Raw genomic sequence first — 21,912 nt, 5'->3', positions numbered from 1 at the left:
TCTGAAAAGCTAATCATTTGCACATCAGAGCATTTTGTTCCTGCTGGTTAAATTTCGCGTCTGTAGCACGTCATCTTCGTTGTGTAGCAATTTTAATGGCCAGTAGTGCATAACGGCCGCTAACAGCAACAGATGCTGAGCAATCACTGTGCAATCACAGAGACGTACTCGTGCGGCAAAGCGTTATCAGCGGTTCACACAGGCTGGAAATGCTTGACTATGAGTCTCTATTTGGCCGACTGATCAAAGCATGCACTTTTTTGAGGAATTGGAATGTGACGTGGGTTCGGACTACGGGGGAACGTAATGGCAGGCCTTATTGCTGTATGAGCCTGACAAGGGAAGTTCGCCATATCGGGCGCCAATCACATCGTAAACCCTTACAGCTGGGCCTGCTATTTAAGAAGTAAGAACTTCTTGCTAATTCTGTGCCATCCTCTACCATTGGTCAGACACAGCCACCACCCGGACTAGGTGATTACCATCTCATGCGTAGTTTCCCGTTAACACAAAGCAAACGACTGCATTTCTGTTGGTGTCGTGAGAAGGAAGGATGAAATTCTGCTGAATGCCGTCGCATTGTGTTCAGTAATGCATGACGGTTTCGCACTGCCCCTGGAAACCATATCCAGCGAGTATGGTGGCAACCTGGGGAGAGGTCCCATTCTTTTAGTGTTTTGGAGAGTCACAGCAGTGTTACTCCAGTCGTCATGGATTGGGCTGCATCGGGTATGACGTCACGTCTCGACTGGTAGTGACTGAAGAACCCTGATGGCACAACGGTATGGCGCAGACAGCGTACTTCGTCATACGTTAACTAATTCGACAGTAACCTGAGGACGTTCTCCTACTGTACAATGTTCTACGACACAAGGCATGTGTCTCTGTGAATTTTTTGCATGATGTTGAGACATTGAGGTGCCTATCAAGATCTCCGACAGACCCTGTGTTACACCACCTCACATGTCACCTCGTTTCCAGTCCCAGTATCCAGGACTAGTTACAACATTTGTTCGACAGATTGTCTCAGGAGAGATTACAACAGATATATGCCAGAAGGGGTGCAACCTTGTACTGTTAAATAGCATCTTAGTTTCACTCTCTTTGTATATCCGACTAGATTTTTATTCACTGAAAGAGGATCACTTACACTCCCAAACAAGTAAGTGTCATTTCGTTTCTCCTCCCATTCTGCGTGCTTCACTTTTTTATCTGGTCCTGTACGGAATTGAGTCACGTGAGACGTAACACCACTTTTATTTACACATATTGAAACTAATTTCGGCTGTTTTTGATTGTTTGTTTGCTTAATACTCTTAGCACAGGTATTAACATAAATACTGAGGCAAGAAGGCTTTTTTTATTTTTTAAAGTGGAATCGTATACGTTTTATAGCTGCCTTCGAAAGCACCTGCGAAGAAAATTACATTGATATAGCGTTTGTTAATGATGAGAATGAAAGTTGTCTTAAAAAATTCGAGAAATGTCCCAGAGTGTGACAGATCTATGGTCGAAGTCGGAATCAGCGGTGCAAACACCGCCAGCAGTGCTCTAGTGCTACGCTGTGTCAGAAAGTCAACACATTTGTCTGCTTACTTGTCTGCATTGCAGGCCGCTCATTTGTGCTTCAACATTCGTTGCGTGCAGACATGTACGCCACTGAGTAGAGGTTGTATATACTACATTTAAATGGTGAATGTACAAGGAATGCTGTAAAAACAGTACAGCGGTGTAGTGCTGCATTCACGGATCGCCAGTGTCCGACCCGCCGTGCACACGCACGAATTATTAAGACTCTATTGCGACAGGCTACTTGGACTTCAAAAAGAGGACAAGAAAGAAGACTGCAACTGACAGAGAACGCAAAGAAGCTGTTCTGGCTACTACGCTAATGAATCCACACCGTGGTACGAAACATACTGCCTAGGAATTTGGAATCAGCTCCCTCTAGTTCCATGATTATCCTCTTATGTCTCAGTAGATACCTTACCTTCCTGTTTCTTGTCCCTGTTAGTGTCTTCCACATATTCCTTTCCTCTCTTATTTTCAGCAGTGCCTTCTCATTCCTCACCTTATCAGTCCACCTAATTTTCAACATTCATCTGTCGTACCACATCTCAAATGTTTCGATTCTCTTCTGCTCCGGTTTTCCCACAGTCCACGTTTCACTACCATAGAATGTTGTGTTCAGATAAACATTCTCAGAAATTTCTTTCTTAAATTAAGGCCTTTATTTAGTGCTTATAGACCTCTCTTGGCCAGGAATGTACTTTTTTCCAGTGCTAGTCTTGTTTTAATGTCCTCCTCACCCCGTTCGTCAATGGTAATTTTGCTGCCTAGATAGCACAATTCCTTCACTTCGTCTACTTCGTGACCATCAATGCTGATGTTAACTTTCCCGCAGTTCTCATTTCTGCTACTTCTCGCTGCTTTCATCTTTCTTCAATTTACTCTCAATCCATATTCTGTACTCATTAGACTGTTCATTCCGTTCAGCAGATTATGTAACTCCTCTTCACTTTCACTCACGATAGCAATGTTACCAGCGAATCGTATCATTAACATCCTTTCAACACGAATTTTATTCCCACTTCTAATCCTTTCATTCGTATCCATAATTGCTTCTTCGATGTAAAGATTGTACAGTTCGGTTGAAAGACTATGTCCCTGTGCTAAACCCTTTCATATTAAACCGCTTTTAATCCGAGCACTTAGGTCTAGTTCATCCACTCTTATTATTCTATATTGTACGCTCTCCCTAAAGCTTATCCCTAGCTTTCTTAGAATGTCGAACATACTACATTATTTTACAATGTCGAACGCTTTTTCCAGGTCGACAAATCCTATGAAAGTATCTTGATTTTTCTTTAGTCTTGGTTCCAATATCAGCGGCTACGTCACAACTGCCCATCTGGCGATTTACTTTTCATAAGGCGAAACTAATCATCATCTAAGACATCCTCAATTTTCTTTTTCATTCTTCTGTATAGTATTCTTGGAAGCTACTTGGATACATGATGTGTTAAATTTATTGCGCTATAATTCTCGCACTTGTCAGCTCTTGCCATCTTCGGAACTGTGTGGATTATATTTTTCTGACACTGAGATGTTAAGCCTCCAGTCTCATACATTCTACAAACCAGCGTGAATAGTCTTTTTGTTGCCACTTCCCGAATGAGTTTAGAAATTCTGATAGAGTGTTTTAGTTGATATTAAGTCCTCCAATCTTCATTTAAATTCTTTTTCCAATACTGGATCCCCTATCTCTTCTAAATCGACTCTTGTTCCTTTTTAAAGTACAGGTCACATGTCCTGTAGATATATGTGTCTTTAAAGCTTTGGTTTCCATTGCCTTCCTCCCCTTTGAGACCGTCAGTCTACTCCTTTTATTTGCCAACTCTCTCCTCTGTGTGTAACAGTGGAATTCACGTTGCATTTTTATTGTTACTATCCTTGCTTTTAATTTCACCGAAGATTGTAGTGAATTTCGTATGGTGAGTCAATCCTTCCGACAATCGTTTCTTTTTTGGTTTCTTCTTATTTTCATGCAGTCAACTCGTCTAAGCGTCCCTGCACTTCCTATTTATTTCATTCCTACGGCACTTGTGTTTCAGTATTCCCGAATTTCCCTTAAAATTTTTGTACTTCCTTCTTCCATCGATCAACTGAAGTATTTCTTCTGTTACCCATATTTTCTTGGCAGTTAGCTCCTCTGCACCTACGTTTTCTTTTACAAATTTTGTGATTGATTTTTTTAGAGATTTCCGTTCCTCGTGAACTTCTTTGTCTATTGAGCTATATCTTATTGCTGTGCCTATAGCCTTAGAGAACTTCAAGGTAACTATTCATTCCTTAGTAGTTCCGTATCCCACTTCTTCGCCTATTGGTACTTCCTGACTAATGTCTTAAACTTCAGCCTACTTCTTCATCACTACATTGTGATATGCTCCTGGGTGGACCTTACAATCTGTCATTTCAGAAGCTCTGTCTGACCACGAGGTAATCTAACTGAACTCTTCCTGTGTCACACTGCCTTTTCCAAGAATACCTCCTCCTCGTGTGAATCTTGAACAGAGTACTCGCTATTACATGCTGAAATTTATTACAGAACTGAATCAAACTCTCCCCTCTCATTCCTTGTACAAAGCTCATATTCTCCAGTCACTCTTCCTTCTGTTTCTTTCCTTATAACCTCATTCCAGTCCCCCCGTGACTATTAGATTTTCATCGCACTTTACGTTCTGTATTACACTTTCAGTATGCGCATATACTTGCTTCTCTTCATTGTCGGCTTGCGACGTCAGCATGTACACCTGAACATTCTTTGTCGGTGTTGGTTTGCCATTGATTGTGAAAAGAAGAACCCTATTACTGAACTCTTCACAGCAACACACTCTCAGCCCTATTTTTCTATTCGTGACGAATACTACGACCGTTATACCATTTTCTGCTGCTGCTGACATTTAATTTATAGCTTCCTTACCACGTTCAAGCTTGTGACTTTCCACGCCCCGTTTCTTAGAACGTTATCCTTTGGCTGTTATTGAATTTTTTTCCCAAGATTACCTCTCCCTTGGCAGTCGCCTCCCGTGGATGCGAATGGGGTACTATTTCGGAATCTTTTTCCCAATGGAGAGACCATCATGACCCTTTTTAAAGTACAGGTCACATGTCCTGTAGATACATATGTCTTTAAAGCTTTGGTTTCCATTGCCTTCCTCATCCTCATGCCGTTGACCACCCACATATACAGCAACCATTATTACAGTTTCGTTTTTGCAACGATGTAGGACATCCAGTGAAACCATACTAAGTGCTGTATCTGAAAACTAAATACATTAAATACAGTGTGACGCAGATAAAAGTTGCCTAGGAAAGTCTAAGAGAAATGCTGTGAAATTACAGAAACGAAGAGCGGAAATGGACTTCTAATTATTTACAATGAAAACTACAGTGAAAAATACCTTTATACAAAATGTTGAAAGTAACTCGGTATAATATCAATACGCCACTGGACACATATAAATATATTCATATACACCCAGCGTAAGGTTCGGAAAACGATGGAGGCAACTTCACGTTTCAAGTTGCCTTAACGTTTCCATATTATGTGTGAATCTGTTTCACAGACGTTGCTCTTCAAGTGTTCCTACAGTAAAAAAAGACTTCTTGTTAGATCCGGCAATCGTGGTAGCTATAAACATTTGCTGACAGTTCGTTCCACAGTGAATACATCATGGGCTCATCCCAGTGATAACTTAGAGGTGTAGCATATTGCACCATCTTGCTGGAAGAAGCAGCACTGTCTTTCTTATCCAATGTGTGTGAGCACAAAATGTATTAAAAATACCCCTACATGCAGCCACGTTTAGAACAGTGTCAAAAAATATCGGTCCATTGACGTGCGTTCCTGTTACATCGTACCAAGCGCCTACATTTTTCATCATGGAGAGGGTGCTGACACACAGTTTTGGGGTTCTCCATTACCCAGTACCTCGTGTTATTTCAATCCACATGAGCTGAACGGTGAAACCGTGCTTCATCGCTCATGATATAATGAAAAGGGTCTAACAAACCATCGTCAATATTCTTCAGAAACCACTTTCAGTAATCTGCACCTTTCTGATTGTCATAATCCAGTAAGTGCTTCACATCCGTCATATGATATGGCTTGAAATTAAGACTTTTCGATATCCACCGGGAACTCCCCCTACTTACATGCGCCTGCTCGGCCAATTTACGGGCAGTTTTTATCCAGACTCTGTATTGCTCTATATGCTGATATTCCTCCATCTGGACCCTTGACCTAAAAAATTTCGCTAATTTCCTTCATCGAACTTGTTTTCACATATCCTTCCACAACCTCAATTCTTTCCTCTATCGAGGCAGTCATTTTGCAGAGTTCAAAGAAAAACGTCTAACCTCACTGATGAAATAAATTGAAATGCTCACAGAAGAATGCTAACAATCGGTTATTGTATAAAAAAACTGTCCATTGCTGCAACTGTTTATTTCAGAAGTCTAAGTATTGAATTCGCATTCAGAGGGGAGGGGGCTAGTTCTAAATGCGCCAACCTGTAGTTGGAAAGTACACTCATGTCGAAGTGTATTTTATCTGATGGAAACATAAAAAACTGACCCCCCTCAGGGTGTTAATATTGGCGCTGGTGACAGTGACAATGACCAAAAAAGATTGTCGAAGAAAAAAGGACAACTAAAAGTATCAGAATTTACATATACAATAAACTACGCGTGCATACATCTTCAGTTGAGTCATATATGAAAGTGTAACTTCGGACTTTCAGCTCTGCACATGACCATGTAGAAAAACTGGGGTTCATGTTGAGGGAAACGTTTGTCGAAGTAAAGGGCATCATGTATCTAGTAGAAGTGTTCATGATGCGAAGTCCCTTCCATAGAATTCTGTAAAAAGGCCCGTTAGTGAAGCAATGAAGAGTTATCGCACCAAAAACTTAACGAAATATTTCTCGTGATGTCCAGATGGAAACATCAAAGGATGAGTCACACAAGACGTTTCATCCTCTTTGTTTCGTGAACGAGGTTTTCGGCAAATGACAGTAGGCAAAAGGGTACGTATTTTGGTACGTGCTAAGAAATCTTAACTCGTTATGAATCGAGAAGCAAGTATGATTTTATAAACAGAATGATATGCTTTTCTAACGGCATCCGAAAGCGCTTGAAAATTCGAGTACAATGATAAAAGGCTTGTTAATTTTGAAGATCAAGCTCTTGGCAAAAGAACTGAACAATCCCGAAAGAACAGACACCAAGCATTAATGTAACTGTAACTACCTGGGCAGTGGATCCACCTTCTTCAGTGCGGATGCTCAAATACGTCCGATCTTCTGTGAGAATCTCAGAGTAGCAAACATGGAGTCAATGTACAGAGACTGCGGACAGATAACATTCGGTGCGAATGTGCATAGGCTGTGAGGCGCGTCGAGACAGTCCGCGCAGCTAAGGTAAAGCTGTATTGCACACGGCACAGTGGTTAACGCATCTGCCTAGGAAGCAAGAGATCCCTGGCTCGAAACCAGGGCCGCTACCCATTTCCACTGGTCGTCGCTGATTCGCTTAATGTCCCACTGCAGCTGACAGCAGTAATCTCCATCAATTTACATATACTGTAGAACTAGCTAGAATTTCATCTATCACCATGTCATTTCTGCTTCAGCATTCCATTAATGAAAACATATTCACCAGTGAGGAGAAGTCGGAGATATTACTTTTATACTTCATCAAACAGAAGTTGCAGCGGCATACTGCCTGACGAAAACCTGGAAACGAATACAAATTTGTAACCGTGTTCTGATGTCCGAGTAGCTAGCGCATGTCGTAGTTCCGTATAAAAAACTCGTAACTAGCCCTGTATCTATTTCGTATAGGAAATTAGGTCTTACCGTACATGAGAATATCCCTATCGGACCCTCCTCACATTTAGCGGTAAGATGGCCCAGTGGCCCGTCAAAAACTGAACACATCTCAAGCATGCAAACAGGAAGAAGGTGTACTGAACTTTGAAAAAAGAACCGAAAAAGAAACAGTGTACTGGCCAAAGTCGAAAAGTGCCACATGGTGCTAATTTATGTAGCCATGGCGTCTCCGTGTTGGATTGAGCGGCGGGAGATACGTTTTCAAATCTCGCTCACCTCCTTTTTTTTACACATAATTGTGACGTTTCTGTGCGTTGTATTCAAATTTGTGCCTTTTTCGTGGTGTAACGTCCGTCTGCAACGGCGAGGTGTGAGAAAGGGACCACCAGACGTGTGTAACTCCTAGTTGTTCTGCACAAGTATCACATGTTGCGACTCTTGCGTTCCGTTTTGGAAGTTTTAAATTCCTTTGCTGTAACATAGTTCACACCCGTTTATTTGTTGTTTTCGCTTCTGTGACAGTCTATGCGGCACCTCACCTGCTCTGTGTTCAGCACATTACCACGTTTACTTGCGACGGTAATATATTCTTACTACACGACTCACATTCTGTAAGCAATGTATAGTGTGACACTTGAAACACTACAGAAGAAGAACAGACCCGTCAATGACCGGACGCTGAGTTCATAATTTCGTAATTAAGAAAATAAAGGGATTTTAGCAAGGATCTCCTACTTTGTAGTCCAACGCCATGACAACTACGACTCCGTGATATTTTTGCAATTTGCTTGATGTTGCACGTCTTGACCTTGGACCTTCCGCTGTTTCTGTTCTCCTTCCACCCCACAGTTCAGTACACCTTCTTCCTGTTTTTATGCTTGAGATTTGTTTAATTTTTGACAGGCTGTACACTGGGCTGTCGTACCATTAATTGTGAGGGGGATCCGATGAGGAGTTTCCCTTGTTAGCGGCGTAGACCTGTCTTCCTGTATCTAACGACGAGGCGTGGAATGTGAGCTCCACGTGGAGGAGCTTATATTGCAGTGGATGGCTCTGGTCGCATTGTTTTCCAATATCAGCGGATTTCCCAGATTCTTTCGCGAAAGGTTTCGACGCCAATACTTACGAGCGCAGTACCACTGTAAATGTTTTTGCAATAGCTGTTGAACGCTGTTACAAAAAATACACGCGTCCATTAAAAAACCCTACGTGTTCAATTGTCGGTACATACCAGAGTCGAGAACGTTATCCATAGAAAACAAGCATAGTTTCGATAAACGGAAAGGTTCAGCGAATAAGCAAATAAAAAGGGTGATACGTCTTACGTGAATCGTTCTGTATAGAGGTTGTCACGAACAACACAACACCGAAATTGTGATTACCAAAGCAAATGCTAAATTTCTGATTCCATTATCCAACATTTCATTACTCCTAGGTCACGTACTGCTCCTGTTTAATTCACACACGATGAGTGACATGGATATTTATTTGAGTGCCTTTCGGAAACTGTTGGTCTGGTTAAGCTCTAATATTGCCCTAGTGTCAGATGAAATTCCTGTCATGTTCTATAAATTATTTCCAATTTAGATAGCCACTCTTTTAACCATAATATACCTTTTTAATCTCTAGGACAAAAGCGACGTGTGCCCAGTGGTTGAAAGAAAGCACATTTCACACCCGTCGTCAAGGACAACTGAAGAGATTCACAACAGTACCATCCAGTATCGTTGACATCCAGCTGTTGTACAGCTTTAGAATATCATCTGAGCTCTAACATAACGTGGCATCTGAAGCAAAACTACTTTTATCACCTAACATCCTGAAAGTCATGGATTATGTCTGTCAAATGGATGCAGTAGTTCTTCCGGAAAGCATTTGACTGGGTACCACACCAATACTTATAAATTAAAATGCATCGTATACTGTTTCCGACGAAATGTGTAAATGGATTAGCAGTATTTTGATGGTGCGAACGTTAAATTTTATGTACATCTACATGTACTTCATACTCCTAATGGTGAGTGGTGGAGGGTGCTTTTGGTACCACTATTTGTTCCCTCCAACCATGTTCCACTCGCGAATAGTGCGTGGGTAGAACGATTGTCGGTAAGCCTCTGTATTGGCTCTAATTTCTAGACTTCCCTCCTCGTGGTCAATACGCGAGATGTAAGTGGGGAGAAGTAATATGTTGTCCGGCTCCTCCTGAAAAGTGTTGTCCCAAAATTTCAATAGTAAGTCTCTCCGTGATGCACAACGCCTCTCCTGTAACATCTCCCAGTGGAGTTTGTCTAGCATCTCCGTAACGTTCTCTCGTCAGCTAAACGATCCCGTGACGAAACGCACCGCTCTTCGTTGGATCTTCTCTATCTCCTCTATCAGTCGTACGCGATAGGGGTCGCAGATAGATGAACAATACTCAAGAATCAGGCGAACATGCGCCTTACAAGTCACTTCTTTCGTGGATGAGTTACAGTTCCTTAAGATTCTTCCGATGAATTTGTGTCTGGTGTCTGCTTTCTCCATTATCTATCTTATATGGTTATTCCACTTAAGGTCGCTCTGGATAGTTACGCCTAGATATTTTACGGCAGAAGCTGTGTCCAGCCGTTTGTTATAAATATTGTGTACCTGTAGAGTAGTGGATTTCTTTTCCTATAAATGTACCATATGATACATTTATTCACGTTCAGGGTCAACTGTCAGAGCCTGCACCATTCATTTATTCTCTGCAGGTCGTTCCGAAAATTCTTACTGTCTTTTGGCGTTGCTACTTTGGTATGCACAACTGCATCACTGCGAATTGCCTTGAAGTGTAGCCGACGCTTTCTACTATATCATTTATACACAAATTTAAACAGCAACGATTCTATCACACTTCTTTGTGATATTCCGGATATTACCTTTATAAATTGTCGATTAAGTTCCGTTAACAACGACTTTTTGGGTTCTGTCTGTAAGAAAGTCTTGAATCCAGTCACAGGTCTGCTTCGATACTCCGTAATCTCGTATTTTTTTCATGAAACGGCAATGCGGGACGGTGTCAAACGCCTTACTGTGATGAAGTAACACGCCATCAGACTCACCGCCGTTGTCCACAGAACTGTATATCTCATGGAGAAACAGAGCGAGCTTGTCCAAACTGTCATTTATACACTCCTGGAAATTGAAATAAGAACACCGTGAATTCATTGTCCCAGGAAGGGGAAACTTTATTGACACATTCCTGGGGTCAGATACATCACATGATCACACTGACAGAACCACAGGCACATAGACACAGGCAACAGAGCATGCACAATGTAGGCACTAGTACAGTGTATATCCACCTTTCGCAGCAATGCAGGCTGCTATTCTCCCATGGAGACGATCGTAGAGATGCTGGATGTAGTCCTGTGGAACGGCTTGCCATGCCATTTCCACCTGGCGCCTCAGTTGGACCAGCGTTCGTGCTGGACGTGCAGACCGCGTGAGACGACGCTTCATCCAGTCCCAAACATGCTCAATGGAGGACAGATCCAGAGATCTTGCTGGCCAGGGTAGTTGACTTACACCTTCTAGAGCACGTTGGGTGGCACGGGATACATGCGGACGTGCATTGTCCTGTTGGAACAGCAAGTTCCCTTGCCGGTCTAGGAATGGTAGAACGATGGGTTCGATGACGGTTTGGATGTACCGTGCACTATTCAGTGTCCCCTCGACGATCACCAGTGGTGTACGGCCAGTGTAGGAGATCGCTCCCCACACCATGATGCCGGGTGTTGGCCCTGTGTGCCTCGGTCGTATGCAGTCCTGATTGTGGCGCTCACCTGCACGGCGCCAAACACGCATACGACCATCATTGGCACCAAGGCAGAAGCGACTCTCATCGCTGAAGACGACACGTCTCCATTCGTCCCTCCATTCACGCCTGTCGCGACACCACTGGAGGCGGGCTGCACGATGTTGGGGCGTGAGCGGAAGACGGCCTAACGGTGTGCGGGACCGTAGCCCAGCTTCATGGAGACGGTTGCGAATGGTCCTCGCCGATACCCCAGGAGCAACAGTGTCCCTAATTTGCTGGGAAGCGGCGGTGCGGTCCCCTACGGCACTGCGTAGGATCCTACGGTCTTGGCGTGCATCCGTGTGTCGCTGCGGTCCGGTCCCAGGTCGACGGGCACGTGCACCTTCCGCCGACCACTGGCGACAACATCGATGTACTGTGGAGACCTCACGCCCCACGTGTTGAGCAATTCGGCGGTACGTCCACCCGGCCTCCCGCATGCCCACTATACGCCCTCGCTCAAAGTCCGTCAACTGCACATACGGTTCACGTCCACGCTGTCGCGGCATGCTCCCAGTGTTAAAGACTGCGATGGAGCTCCGTATGCCACGGCAAACTGGCTGACACTGACGGCGGCGGTGCACAAATGCTGCGCAGCTAGCGCCATTCGACGGCCAACACCGCGGTTCCTGGTGTGTCCGCTGTGCCGTGCCTGTGATCATTGCTTGTACAGACCTCTCGCAGTGTCCGGAGCAAGTATGGTGGGTCTGACACACCTGTGTCAATGTGTTCTTTTTTCCATTTCCAGGAGTGTATATGGTAGGTGTTCGGGTTACATTATCCATAAAAGACATAGCTTGGGTGGTGACATGCTGCTACGGACGAAATCAAGTGTTTATACGACTACCATTACACTGCCTTGAACGTTAAAAGTGTGTAATAGTTCGATCTTCAAGACTAACGCTCCGTTGAAACACGACAGGTTATTCATTTCGTAAGGGGGAAGAGTTCGCTTGTATATAAGGCAGAGCGTATGGTAATGCAAGAGAAGAAATGTGTAAAACACCTCATCGTACCTGAATATCTTCGTGCGACCGAGGCAAGATCGTTAGGACTGCAAACGATGGACTGAGATAGAGCTGACAATGTAATAGGCACCCTGCAGTGTATCAAAGTGTGTCGACGTATGAACCGAAGTATGTGACACCGCACAGTGCAGCATTGTCAATGCTACACAGGCAGTCATCTTATCCCTCTCTTCTTCAAAACGTGCAGGACATTTAGTGTGCTGGTCTACGAACAACAAGAACTGATGCATCCCGATATACGGCAGAGGAGAGAAATTGAAGTATTTTCATGGAAACGTAGGAGTGTATGGTGATGAGGAAAGGTTTGAATGCACTGAAGATGTTAAAGTTTTTTTTTAGTTCAACTGAGCATATAGGAATCTGAATACAAAAAGTCGAAAATATTAAATCTAAGTAAATATGAAGGTAGTCCAGCATGCAATAAATTTAATAAGTGGCACCGCTAAACCGAGCAAGTGTACAGATCCAGTATCAGAATAGTAACGTCCAGGAAGCACTTTACAGAAAGAGAAACAATGCTGTGGGTAACTGAACACTGAATACAATGATAGTCAATTGCTTCGTGTGAAATATATATTTTTAGGGGAAAAGAGCATGAGGTTGTTAAGAAAGGAGAACGAAAGCATACGACTTTGTTATTGGTTATGGAGGATATTGAAAAGGACAGGATGTACAGAAAGAGATTAGAATGTGGAATTAATAACAATGATATACACTCCCGGAAATTGAAATAAGAACACCGTGAATTCATTGTCCCAGAAAGGGGAAACTTTATTGACACATTCCTGGGGACAGATACATCACCTGATCACACTGACAGAACCACAGGCACATAGACACAGGCAACAGAGCATGCACAATGTCGGCTCTAGTACAGTGTATATCCACCTTTCGCAGCAATGCAGGCTGCTATTCTCCCATGGAGACGATCGTAGAGATGCTGGATGTAGTCCTGTGGAACGGCTTGCCATGCCATTTCCACCTGGCGCCTCAGTTGGACCAGCGTTCGTGCTGGACGTGCAGACCGCGTGAGACGACGCTTCATCCAGTCCCAAACATGCTCAATGGGGGACAGATCCGGAGATCTTGCTGGCCAGGGTAGTTGACTTACACCTTCTAGAGCACGTTGGGTGGCACGGGATACATGCGGACGTGCATTGTCCTGTTGGAACAGCAAGTTCCCTTGCCGGTCTAGGAATGGTAGAACGATGGGTTCGATGACGGTTTGGATGTACCGTGCACTATTCAGTGTCCCCTCGACGATCACCAGTGGTGTACGGCCAGTGTAGGAGATCGCTCCCCACACCATGATGCCGGGTGTTGGCCCTGTGTGCCTCGGTCGTATGCAGTCCTGATTGTGGCGCTCACCTGCACGGCGCCAAACACGCATACGACCATCATTGGCACCAAGGCAGAAGCGACTCTCATCGCTGAAGACGACACGTCTCCATTCGTCCCTCCATTCACGCCTGTCGCGACACCACTGGAGGCGGGCTGCACGATGTTGGGGCGTGAGCGGAAGACGGCCTAACGGTGTGCGGGACCGTAGCCCAGCTTCATGGAGACGGTTGCGAATGGTCCTCGCCGATACCCCAGGAGCAACAGTGTCCCTAATTTGCTGGGAAGTGGCGGTGCGGTCCCCTACGGCACTGCGTAGGATCCTACGGTCTTGGCGTGCATCCGTGCGTCGCTGCGGTCCGGTCCCAGGTCGACGGGCACGTGCACCTTCCGCCGACCACTGGCGACAACATCGATGTACTGTGGAGACCTCACGCCCCACGTGTTGAGCAATTCGGCGGTACGTCCACCCGGCCTCCCGCATGCCCACTATACGCCCTCGCTCAAAGTCCGTCAACTGCACATACGGTTCACGTCCACGCTGTCGCGGCATGCTCCCAGTGTTAAAGACTGCGATGGAGCTCCGTATGCCACGGCAAACTGGCTGACACTGACGGCGGCGGTGCACAAATGCTGCGCAGCTAGCGCCATTCGACGGCCAACACCGCGGTTCCTGGTGTGTCCGCTGTGCCGTGCGTGTGATCATTGCTTGTACAGCCCTCTCGCAGTGTCCGGAGCAAGTATGGTGGGTCTGACACACCAGTGTCAATGTGTTGTTTTTTCCATTTCCAGGAGTGTAGATAAACCACAGGATGTGAAAAGACAGTCTCAGCTTTGGTACAACAGCCGCAGTTCTCTCCCAGAGGCACAGCTAAGTTCTTGCCGGAAGTGGAAACCTGCCTGAAAGAATCTTGCCCTGACAGTAACCCAAGTATCAGATATTATTTCCTACTGCAAAGATGAAGCTAAAACCAACATGTTTTGATGTGATTAAATCTACTCTTAGAACTACGGGACAGGCTTTAAGCATACAACACAACTCAAATATGAGTTGTACTACATTGGGATAAAACTAATATGATGTTTTAGCTATATTCAAAGGAAGCACAAGGGGTTGAACACCTTAGTCAAAACAATGTGCAAATGTGTGTGAAATCTTATGGGACTTAACTGCTAATGTCATCAGTCCCCAAGCTTACACACTACTTAATCTAAATTATCCTAGGGACAAACAAACACACCCATGCCCGAGGGAGGACTCGAACGTCGGCCGGGACCAGCCGCACGGTCCGTGACTGCAGCGCCGCAGACCGCTCGGCTAATCCCGCGCGGCCACCTTAATCAAGTTAAATGGGTGGCATAGAGCGCTAACTTCATTTAACTTGTATACAAGAATAAATCGGGTAGATAATGGTAGGATATAAAGTCAGCAGTATATAAAAGCATTAAGTAATTAAGTGAGCGGATAAGTGATATCGTCAATTAATGACCTGAGCGGCAGAAAGGACGAGCTCAGGCTTCGGATGCTATCAGACATTCGATGTACCACCGTTTAATTGGTCAACGATTATCGTGATTCAACGAGTAGCTGCAGGATTGAAAATCCAGCTCCTTAGTACTACAGTCTTCCATATGCTTTTGAATTTTCAGCATTCAGGTAATACTAGCAAAATGGGACGTAAAGAGCTAATCCGTGTGGTGCGGTGGCTGTGCTGATGGTGAAAGCGCCTGTAGTCCAGCCAAATCGTAGTCACCAACAGAACGCATGAAATTTCAGTTTTGGTAGGTAGTAACAATAAAGCTTCCTAATTAATTTAGGGCTATAATTAGTCTTGATATTTAATTGTTAGTTCTTGATTTTACATTATGTATCGCCCCCACAGGAGCGTACTCCATCCTAGGAAATTAGTAAGAAGGAAACAAAATACAGCTATGAATTGTCTAAGAACAGACCGTATTAAAGACTAAATTCATAGAACTAGTAAATGGAATAATAAGAGGATAAATGGTAAGCTGTATGACTACAGGAAAGGTAAAAATTGCAGAATTGTTATATAGCAACACAAACGTACTAAATGTAGAGGATGGTGGAAAACGAATATAGTGCAAGGAGGACTAGAACGTACACAATTTATAAATATTTTCTCAAGATATGGGAGGGTTGAAAGGTTTGATAAGTTAATTAAAATATTGAGCAATGATAATTATCAGTCAGAAGTTGCGATGTTAGGAGGACAATATTAGTGGCAGACTGTACGTTCCACTACGTTAGAGAATGTTTACTTGACAATGAAAGTAGCTGATACCCTATAAAAGAAGACATTCGCCGTTTTTGCTTACTCACAGTTTTACTCAGACAGTGATCTCTCATTCTTTTTCTCTCTTCCTCCGTATTTTATTTATTTATTTGTTTTTGTTTTTTTGTATAAGTACTCTATATTTGAACATTTCACAAGCGTTTACTATACTACCAAAAACTCAAACTGGCATATAGTATCACAATCTTGGGTCGATATCTTCTGCAGTTCACGAAACATCAGAGGTAAACTGCTTAGGTAATGTCTTTAGCAAGCACAAAAATACACTGCTGAATTAGGACGTACGTTAGTCTATCATTTACTTTGAAACATCAGCTAAACGTATTTTAACTATTATAACCATCACAGGAGTTGTATATGTCTGTAATATTCTTTCAGTGGCTTATGGTCCATACTGGAGACACGTCCTAGACTTCTGGAAGCTAAGGGATGAGCCGAATGTGTTAATTAATTCCTTCGAAGATATGAAAAAGGTAATGTACAACTGAAACAAATTTTTCACTTATTCGAATGTTCATGTAAGGTATGAATATATCCTCCGGAGTTACAATTCTTGTGTCCAAACCACAGAAATAATGATCCCATAAAATTTCCTGTTCCAAATTTGATAAAAATTGATCAACATGTGGTACGCACTTAATGACACGGAAAAAACAGTTTTGTTTTTGCTTGAAATTCGTCAGTAACAAGAAACCTGTCTTGTAACACTATTGGTCACGTCATTCGATTGCCACTCATAAAGTCAATGTTTTAACTTCGTTTATTTCTCTAGCTTTCCATCCGCAAACTGCTATCTCGATGAGTAAACGAATGTTTACGCTCCTACGTTAAGGAGCTAAAGTTTCAATTACTTCTATTTCTAATAACTGACACTCTTCTCTCTATAATGTGAATGTAACTAGCGGACATTTCCATTATTGTTGTTGAATAATTTCAAATTATTATTTACTGAATTTGTTTTCAATTCACAGGATATCTGCTCTGTCATCAACAAAATGACATGCTTCCTCGGTCGGACACTGAACGAAGATCAGGTGACGGCTTTGGCACAGTATCTGTCCTTCGAGAGCATGAAGAAAAACAGTTCAGTTAACTTTCATAACACAGGGCCAGACAATGAAGTCATCGACTTTATCCGTAAAGGCGAAGTCGGCCAAGCGCACGATGAACTCGAGCCAGACCTTATCGAACGCTTCGACGCTTGGAGTAAACGGCATTTGCGGGACACTGACTACCATGGCTCTCTGTGATATACCTCGCCCACATGTTTTTGTAAAAACTTTTGTAGAAATATTGCTGAGAAACCTACTCCTTGTTCTTTTTTCCTCTACTTTTCATACTTCCACTAGACGCTATCTCCAGCCAATATGGAAGCAGTTAGTGGCGGCATCTATACCTCCAGCATAACCCGTTCACATTTTCTTGTTCTCTTTAAAGACGGGCGTCATGTAACCGTACTTATCTTAACAGCAGACCTTTATGAGAGTAATGGATCCATTACTTTTTGAACCACGATCTCCTTTGATCTTACGAAGAAAGCTCTTTTCACATGACAGATATATTTTTGCAAAATATCAAGAATTGGCTAATAATTACCTTATTTTCGTTAAAACTCCACATGTCTGTTAATAGTGGTATGATATGCTTAGTTAAACTACCCCACCTTTGTGCTGTATACTGCAAATAAAATTTCAGAGGATCCTATGGAACACCTCACGAAAAGCGTCCTCAACTGTAGAAATTTTATTCACATACTATCTGACCACAAAACGTTGCACATATACAGGGTGGTCCGTTGATCGTGACCGGGACAAATATCTCACGAAATAAATATTAAACGAAGAAACTACAAAGAACGAAACTTGTCTAGCTTGAAGGGGGAAACCAGATGGCGATATGGTTGGCCCGCTAGATGGCGCTGCCATAGGTCAAATGGATATCAATTGCGTTTTTTTAAATAGGAACCCTCATTTTTTTATTACATATTCGTGTAGTACGTAAAGAAATATGAATGTTTTAGTTGGACCACTTTTTTATCTTTGTGATAGATGGCGCTCTAATAGACACAAACATATGGCTCACAAGTTTACACGAACAGTTGGTAATAGGTAGGTTATTTTTAATTGAAATACAGAACGGAGGTACGTTTGAATATTTTATTTCGTTTGTTCCAATGTGATACATGTACCTTTGTGAACTTATCATTTCTCAGAACGCATGCTGTTACAGCGTGATTACCTGTAAATACCACATTAATGTAATAAATGCTCAATATGATGTCCATCAACCTGAATGCATTTGGCAATACGTGTAACGACATTCCTCTCAACAGCGAGTAGTTCGCCTTCCGTAATGTTCTCACATGCACTGACAATGCGGTGACTCATGTTGTCAGGCGTTGTCGGTGGATAACGATAGCAGACATCCTTCAACTTTCCCCACAGAAAGAAATCCTGGGAATTCAGATCCGGTGTGATGCTTCCACGACCAATCCACCTGTCATGAAATACGCTATTCAATACTGCTTCAACCGCACGCGAGCTATGTGCCGGACATCGACATGTTGGAAGTACATCGCCACTCTGTCATGCAGTGAAACATCTTGTAGTAACATAGATAGAACATTACGAAGTAAATCATCATACATCTAGATTTCCATCGATAAAATGGGGGCCAATTATCCTTCCTCCCATAATGCCGCACCATACATTAACCCGCCAAGGTCGCTGATGTTCCACTTGCCGCAGTCATCGTGGATTTTCCGTTGCCCAATAGCTTGTTGGCGAATGACGCTTCGTCGCTAAATTGAACGCGTGCAAAAAATCTGCCGCCGTCCCGTAATTTATATTGTGCCAAGCGGCAGAACTATACAGGACGTTCAAAGTCGTCGCCATGCAATTCAAGGTGCATAGAATTATGGCACGGGTGCAATCGATGTTGATGTAGCATTCTCAACACCGATGTTTTTGAGATTCCTGATTCTCGCGCAATTTGTCTGCTACTGATGTGCGGATTAGCCGCGGCAGCAGCTAAAACACCTACTTCGGCATCATCATTTGTTGCAGGTCGTAGTTGACGTTTCACATGTGACTGAACACTTCCTGTTTCCTTAAATAACGTAACTATCCGGCGAACGGTCCCGAAACTTGGATGATGTCGTCCAGGATACCGAGCAGCATACATAGCACACGCCCGTTGGGCATTTTGATCACAATAGCCATATATCAACACGATATCGACTTTTCCGCAATTGGTAAAGGGTAGATTTTAACACGGGTAATGTATCACGAAGCAAGTACCGTCCCCACTGGCGGAATGTTACGTGATACCACGTACTTATACGTTTGTATTACAGCGCCATCTATCACAAAGCGAAAAAAGTGGTCCAACTAAAACAATCATATGTCTTTACGTACCAGACGAATATGTAATAAAAATGGTAGTTCCTTTTTGAAAAAACGAAGTTGATATCCGTTTGACCTATGGCAGCGCCATCTAGCGGGCCAACAATAGCGCCATCTGGTTTACTACTTCAAGCTAGACGAGTTTCGTTCATTGTAGTTTTTTAGTTTGATACTTATTTCGTGAGATATTAGGCCGGGTCACTATCAATGGACCACCATATTTACACTCCTGGAAATGGAAAAAAGAACACATTGACACCAGTGTGTCAGACCCACCATACTTGCTCCGGACACTGCGAGAGGTCTGTACAAGCAATGATCACACGCACGGCACAGCAGAAACACCAGGAACCGCGGTGTTGGCCGTCGAATGGCGCTAGCTGCGCAGCATTTGTGCACCGCCGCCGTCAGTGTCAGCCAGTTTGCCGTGGCATACGGAGCTCCATCGCAGTCTTTAACACTGGTAGCATGCCGCGACAGCGTGGACGTGAACCGTATGTGCAGTTGACGGACTTTGAGCGAGGGCGTATAGTGGGCATGCGGGAGGCCGGGTGGACGTACCGCCGAATTGCTCAACACGTGGGGCGTGAGGTCTCCACAGTACATCGATGTTGTCGCCAGTGGTCGGCGGAAGGTGCACGTGCCCGTCGACCTGGGACCGGACCGCAGCGACGCACGGATGCACGCCAAGACCGTAGGATCCTACGCAGTGCCGTAGGGGACCGCACCGCCACTTCCCAGCAAATTAGGGACACTGTTGCTCCTGGGGTATCGGCGAGGACCATTCGCAACCGTCTCCATGAAGCTGGGCTACGGTCCCGCACACCGTTAGGCCGTCTTCCGCTCACGCCCCAACATCGTGCAGCCCGCCTCCAGTGGTGTCGCGACAGGCGTGAATGGAGGGACGAATGGAGACGTGTCGTCTTCAGCGATGAGAGTCGCTTCTGCCTTGGTGCCAATGATGGTCGTATGCGTGTTTGGCGCCGTGCAGGTGAGCGCCACAATCAGGACTGCATACGACCGAGGCACACAGGGCCAACACCCGGCATCATGGTGTGGGGAGCGATCTCCTACACTGGCCGTACACCACTGGTGATCGTCGAGGGGACACTGAATAGTGCCCGGTACATCCAAACCGTCATCGAACCCATCGTTCTACCATTCCTAGACCGGCAAGGGAACTTGCTGTTCCTACAGGACAATGCACGTCCGCATGTATCCCTTGCCACCCAACGTGCTCTAGAAGGTGTAAGTCAACTACCCTGGCCAGCAAGATCTCCGGATCTGTCCCCCATTGAGCATGTTTGGGACTGGATGAAGCGTCGTCTCACGCGGTCTGCACGTCCAGCACGAACGCTGGTCCAACTGAGGCGCCAGGTGGAAATGGCATGGCAAGCCGTTCCACAGGACTACATCCAGCATCTCTACGATCGTCTCCATGGGAGAATAGCAGCCTGCATTGCTGCGAAAGGTGGATATACACTGTACTAGTGCCGACATTGTGCATGCTCTGTTGCCTGTGTCTATGTGCCTGTGGTTCTGTCAGTGTGATCAGGTGATGTATCTGACCCCAGGAATGTGTCAATAAAGTTTCCCCTTCCTGGGACAATGACTTCACGGTGTTCTTATTTCAATTTCCAGGAGTGTACTTCCATCCCTATCCGATAGGACTCTTTTGATTAGTATTATACGAGGTGTGGCTAGAAAAAAACCGGACTAGTACTGGTGAAACAATAAAACGAATGCAATAAGGCTGAAAGTCGCGTGGCCTGTCACGTGACTCTCGCTCCGCCTACTGCTCGAGTTTCATCTGCCTCCTGCACTCAGTCTGCCTGTGGCGTCTGTTTTAAGTGGTTGACGTTTTGTCTGTGCGTCGGAAAATGTTGAGTGTACAGAAAGAACAGCGTGTTAACATCAAATTTTGTTTCAAACTAGGAAAATCTGCAAGTGAAACGTTTGTAATGTTACAACAAGTGTACGGCGATGATTGTTTATCGCAAACACAAGTGTTTGAGTGGTTTAAACGATTGAAAGATGGCCGCGAAGACACCAGTGATGACCCCTTGAAATAGCATGGCAAATATTTAATTAAGTATGCCGCCCCTGTTCCGACGCGGGACAGTGAAAAAAGAGAAAGAAGGAGAAATGAGTTTAGAGTGGAAGAATTTCGTTCTTTTCCTATCTTTTGCGTTTCGAGATGAATGCGACCTAGAACGGGAGTACTCTTTAAGGAAATAATACTGTCGTATAGAGTGGCCCCACGGTTTGAGGTGCCATGTTACAAAGAGTGCTGCCGTTCCAGCCTGAAGGTCGAGTCCTCCCTCGGGCATTGGTGTGTGTGTTGTTCTTAGCATAAGTTAGTTTAAGTGCTGTGTAAGTCTAGGGACCGATGACCTCAGGAGTTTGGTCTATTAGGAATTCACACACATTTGAAGATATTTTTGAATAATATGGACTGCATCTTCTTCTTAATCAAATGGTAGAAAAATAATTTGGCTTTAGTATGTGTAAATTGCTTTCTCAAGTATATCATCGTTGATCGTCATCATTGTAGCTGTCATTCTCTAGCAGAATCGATTATAGAAAGTACATTGGAGTGTCCATAAACCC

The 21,912-nt window shown here is 44.2% G+C and overlaps 1 protein-coding gene across 1 annotated transcript in view; it reads left to right on the top strand.

Moving 5' to 3' along the window:
- The window catches only part of LOC126263243 (luciferin sulfotransferase-like), a 29,695-nt gene extending 12,547 nt beyond the window's left edge, over positions 1-17,148 (top strand). The window contains exons 6-7 of the mRNA XM_049960328.1: positions 16,277-16,371; positions 16,870-17,148. Of these exons, the coding sequence (XP_049816285.1) occupies positions 16,277-16,371; positions 16,870-17,148 (374 nt within the window). The remainder of the gene's footprint in view (positions 1-16,276; positions 16,372-16,869) is intronic.
- The last annotated feature ends 4,764 nt before the right edge of the window (positions 17,149-21,912 follow it).

This window comes from Schistocerca nitens, chromosome 6, assembly GCF_023898315.1.
Source record: "Schistocerca nitens isolate TAMUIC-IGC-003100 chromosome 6, iqSchNite1.1, whole genome shotgun sequence".
Classification (NCBI taxonomy): Eukaryota; Metazoa; Arthropoda; class Insecta; order Orthoptera; family Acrididae; genus Schistocerca; species Schistocerca nitens.
This window is presented reverse-complemented; position numbering and strand designations above follow the sequence as displayed.